General features: G+C 40.6%; 2 protein-coding genes across 4 annotated transcripts in view; one reads left to right on the top strand and one right to left on the bottom strand.

Annotated features, from left to right (window-relative positions):
* The first annotated feature begins 522 nt into the window (after positions 1-522).
* Positions 523-3089, top strand: LOC104798476 (auxin-responsive protein IAA9-like). Its single transcript, XM_010520579.2, has 6 exons — positions 523-663; positions 1120-1628; positions 1709-1935; positions 2033-2174; positions 2455-2516; positions 2796-3089. Exons 2-6 carry the CDS (start codon positions 1165-1167, stop codon positions 2837-2839), a joined length of 939 nt encoding a protein of 312 aa, XP_010518881.1. The 5' UTR covers positions 523-663; positions 1120-1164; the 3' UTR covers positions 2840-3089.
* A 492-nt stretch (positions 3090-3581) lies between these two features.
* LOC104798453 (tRNA-dihydrouridine(20) synthase [NAD(P)+]-like) overlaps positions 3582-4004 on the bottom strand; it is a 3045-nt gene continuing 2622 nt past the window's right edge. For 2 of the 3 annotated variants that reach the window (XM_010520545.2, XM_010520554.1), the window contains exon 9: positions 3582-3836. In XM_010520545.2, coding sequence (XP_010518847.1) covers positions 3749-3836 — 88 coding nt within the window. In that variant the 3' untranslated portion in view covers positions 3582-3748. The other variant, XR_769448.1, reaches the window with a different exon arrangement.

Here is a 4004-nt window from a genome sequence, read left to right as displayed (position 1 = left end):
GGGTTCGGTTCGGTTCGGTTAATAACCGAATAACCGCGGTTAACCGAACGGTTATTGAGTTTTTTTAATATTTTAATTTTTATCCTCATTATTATTAGTATTATTTTTTTTATATTCCACTTTTAACCTTATATATTTTACCCAATAAACCATAAAATGTAATGTTTTTAATTTTTATCCTAATTATTGAAGTTTTTAGATTTTTTTATAATTTTATTTTACATGATTAATCATTTTGTGCATTTATTTAAATAGATATTTTGAAATTTATGTAGGATTAATAATTTTTTTAAAAAAATATATCATAACCGAACCGAACCGATCTAAAACCGAACCGAATAAACCGAAAAATATAACCGTTTGGTTATAATTTTATTATGCAAAAACCGAGCCGAACCGAACCGAAACCGAACTGAACCGAACCGATTAAATCTATATAACCGTTTGGGTATGATTTTTTTATAACCGAAATAACCGAACCCGAAATAACCGAACCGAAAACCGAACCGAAACCCGAAATGGCCACCCCTAGCCTTGATCTCTCTCTCTCTCCCTCTTGTTGTCCTCCATAGCTCGTACTTGCTCGTGAACTATTCTTCGGCTAATTTCAAGCTCGAATCTTTATTCCTCAGCTCCGTCTCATCCAGGTTCTTCTCTCGCCAGGTACTGTTTGTTCTCTCTTCCCTTAGAGATCATTCATGAAGGGATTTGACTGTTGCTCCAAGATCTGTGGTTTTCTTTTGTGCTGGTTTGTCACTAGCTTCGCCGTGTGGTCATTTTCATGGCGAATTGCTTTTTCGTTTGGTTCTGGGTGATGGGGCTTTAATTTTTGTTCAAAACCTGTTTGGCCGTCGAACATTTTTTTTCCTGAAGAAATGACAAAGGAAATCTGAAATCTGTGCGAAGAACAGAAAAAAACTCGTTCAGCACCTCACCTGACCTCAGTTCACTTCCCTTTTTTTACCCTTTTTCTCGTAAAATAACTTATTGATTTCCAGTTCTTCGTTCTTGTTACCCCAATCTCCGAATTTCTGGGTTTTGTTTGGAATTCTGAATCGTTGGAAGAAAGCACTTTTATGCTTAGCCCTTATCTGTTCAAGCGTCGTTGGTGTTATACAGATTTCCATCAGTTCGTGCTTTGGAGTTTAAGGAAAGATATTTCCGATGTCTCCACCCATAGCGGAAGTGGAGGAGGAACTTCAGAGCAATGTCTCTGTGGCGAGTTCATCGCCTATTAGCGAATGCTTGTCGAGGAACACATCTGGTCTGAAGGAGCATAACTACTTGGGCCTGTCTGATTGCTCTTCTACCCTCCCTGACCTGTCGGAAGATGACAAGAGTGGCATCAGTCTCAAAGCTACTGAATTGAGGCTTGGGCTCCCTGGATCACAATCCCCTGAGAGAGACACGGATCTCAATGAGAAGCCATTCTTCCCATTGGTTCCTTCCAAGGATGGAATATGCTCAGGAAACAAAAGAGGCTTCTCTGACACAGTGGAAGCTTCTGCATATATCGAGAAAAACTGGATCTTTAATGGATCTGGATCGACCCAACCTGCAACTAAGAAAGAGGTGCCGAAAGGACAGTCAAGCACCACAAACAACAGCTCTAGTCCACCTGCATCTAAGTATGTTATAAGATCATCCAACAGTTCATATGGATCGGCTGCCACCAGCTAATTGAATTTCTGGATTCCATATTTTTCAGGGCACAGATTGTTGGTTGGCCTCCTATTAGATCCTACAGGAAAAACACGTTGGCCACCACTTCCAAGAACAATGATGAAGTTGATGGGAAGCCAGGTTCTGCTGCCCTCTTCGTGAAGGTCAGCATGGACGGTGCTCCATATCTGAGAAAGGTAGACCTTACAAGTTACACTAGCTACCGGGAGCTCTCTTCTGCTCTTGAAAAACTGTTCACCACTTTCACTCTTGGTAAGAATTGCATGATATTCTACTGCAGGTTTTTCCTTTAGAATACATTCCGGGTCATGCCTTGTTGGTTAAGGCGTATATGTGAATGTGATTTCAGGTCAATGTGGATCCCATGGAGCTCCGGGGAAGGATATGGTTGGGAGGACCGAGCTCAAGGATCTTCTGAATGGAAAGGATTATGTGCTTACATATGAGGATAAGGATGGGGACTGGATGCTTGTTGGAGATGTTCCTTGGGAGTAAGCTTCCGTTCTCATGAGTGCTCTTTCCTTTTTTCAATGTTTCTGTGGGATACAAGTTATAGGATGCCTCTCCAGATATCATATATTTGATTGGATTTCTTAAATGAAATCTCTAGGTATCATAGTGAACTACTTCCATGTGGGCATTTGTTATTTTTCTTTCCTCTTATAAAACCCTAGTTTGATTGATAGACTGTGATACAAACCCCCCTTTGGGATTGCACAGAATACTCAACTTGTAAACCTTTATTGACTCCATGACTAAATCTTTTCTCAGGATGTTTATTGATGCATGCAAGAGGCTGAAGATCATGAAGAGCTCTGATGCCATTGGATTAGGTAAAGCAGATTTCTGTCATATTACATGACTAAATCTTTGCCTGAAATTCGTTTCAAAGGTTTAAAAAGTCTTTGAATCACATTGTTGAAAGATTGATGAATTTCCATACAGTATACACTATGTAAACATGTGGCTGATAATTATATATTGGATATGACATTAATGAATTTCCTAAGGGGGGGGGGTTGCTTGTCTTTGTGTTGGGGCATGATCCAAGCCCAAATTATAGTTAGGGTTACTGACCGGCGGTTTCCCTTTATTGTTTTTGGCCTCTGTAGCCGCTGCTCCGAGAGCAATGGAGAAATCCAAGATTAGGGCTTAAACCTTAATGTGCTTGGAGAAGGTCCAGATTATCACAAACCAATCAATGGTTCTTTAAGGTTTTTGCATCTCTCTCTATATATATATATTTGAAGTATATGCTCGTTTTGGAAAAAGAAAACTCTGCTGTAATGTTTCATTATGTGGAAAGGGAATTTAGTCGTTTTGTCGTCGGACCCACCATGGTCATTAAGACAGTGTATCGTTTCCATTTATGGGATGTTGTCAAGTTTCCTCGTACTCTTGTTTCATCACAACTTGTTTTGGTATATGATGGATCACTGCTAGGTCTGGTCCCGTAATTTAGGGGTGTCAATCGGGCCGGCCTGAGCCCACATTTGGCCCGAGGGTTTCGAGCTCGGGCCAGTCCGATTTTTTCGGGCCTATATCACCAAACCCGAAGCTCGGCCCTATAGATCTCGGGCTTGGACCAGATTGGCCCGCGCGATTTTCTTTGTTAGTATTTTTTTTCCTTTTTTTTCTTAAGATCTTTTTTTAAAAAAAATTAGGTTTTTTCGGGCCGGTCCGAAAGTCCGAATCGAGCCCGGCCCGAAAGTCCGAAAAATTTCAGACCTCAATATCTCGACCCGAAACCCACTATTTTTCGGGCAGGACTAGGCCGGACTTCGGATCTTGGGCCACAATTGACACCCTTATCCCGTGATATCCATTTCAGATTTGAGGGGTTGATTAATTACGAGCATAAATTCCGTGCAGAATAAAAACCTTTGATTATATAATAATTAAGAATCTACCCCTTAAAATTATCCAGCCCTCTTGTATATGTGGTTAAAATCTCTTGTAGCTCCCAGCAGTTCAAAGACATTAAATGACAAAATACAACAGAGATTTCGAGTAGAGAAAAATGGTACCATTCATAATGCAAAAACAAAGATCCTTCTAAGTAAGGTTACAAAGAATGAGAGCTAAGTGGGTGGATCAGAAGAGGACGGTTCTTGACCACTGTCCTGTAGTAATCTTCCAAGTCGTAAAGTCGCCTGAAACATCAATCAAAACGTTACCCACACTATTGGCCATGAAGACTAAACAGAGACCAAAATCCGCAGCCTTTCCTACTTCCTAATATTGTACAGCAACGATGATGTATTCGGTCTGGTCAAGGCCGATTGTTTCGTCCGGATGAGCCAAAAAGACGAAATCTCTTC

The sequence above is a fragment of the Tarenaya hassleriana genome, unplaced genomic scaffold (assembly GCF_000463585.1).
Source record: "Tarenaya hassleriana unplaced genomic scaffold, ASM46358v1 Cleome10, whole genome shotgun sequence".
In the NCBI taxonomy this organism is placed as follows: domain Eukaryota; kingdom Viridiplantae; phylum Streptophyta; class Magnoliopsida; order Brassicales; family Cleomaceae; genus Tarenaya; species Tarenaya hassleriana.
Note: the sequence above shows the minus strand (reverse complement) of the source record. Positions and strands in the feature narration are given on the sequence as shown.

Excerpts from the sequence above, each read along its gene's own strand:
- LOC104798476 (XM_010520579.2), top strand. The coding sequence starts at position 1,165 with ATGTCTCCACCCATAGCGGAAGTGGAGGAGGAACTTCAGAGCAATGTC. Across the intron at positions 1,936-2,032 it reads GTTCACCACTTTCACTCTTG|GTCAATGTGGATCCCATGGA; the intron begins GTAAGAATTGCA and ends ATGTGATTTCAG. Across the intron at positions 2,517-2,795 it reads CTCTGATGCCATTGGATTAG|CCGCTGCTCCGAGAGCAATG; the intron begins GTAAAGCAGATT and ends TGGCCTCTGTAG.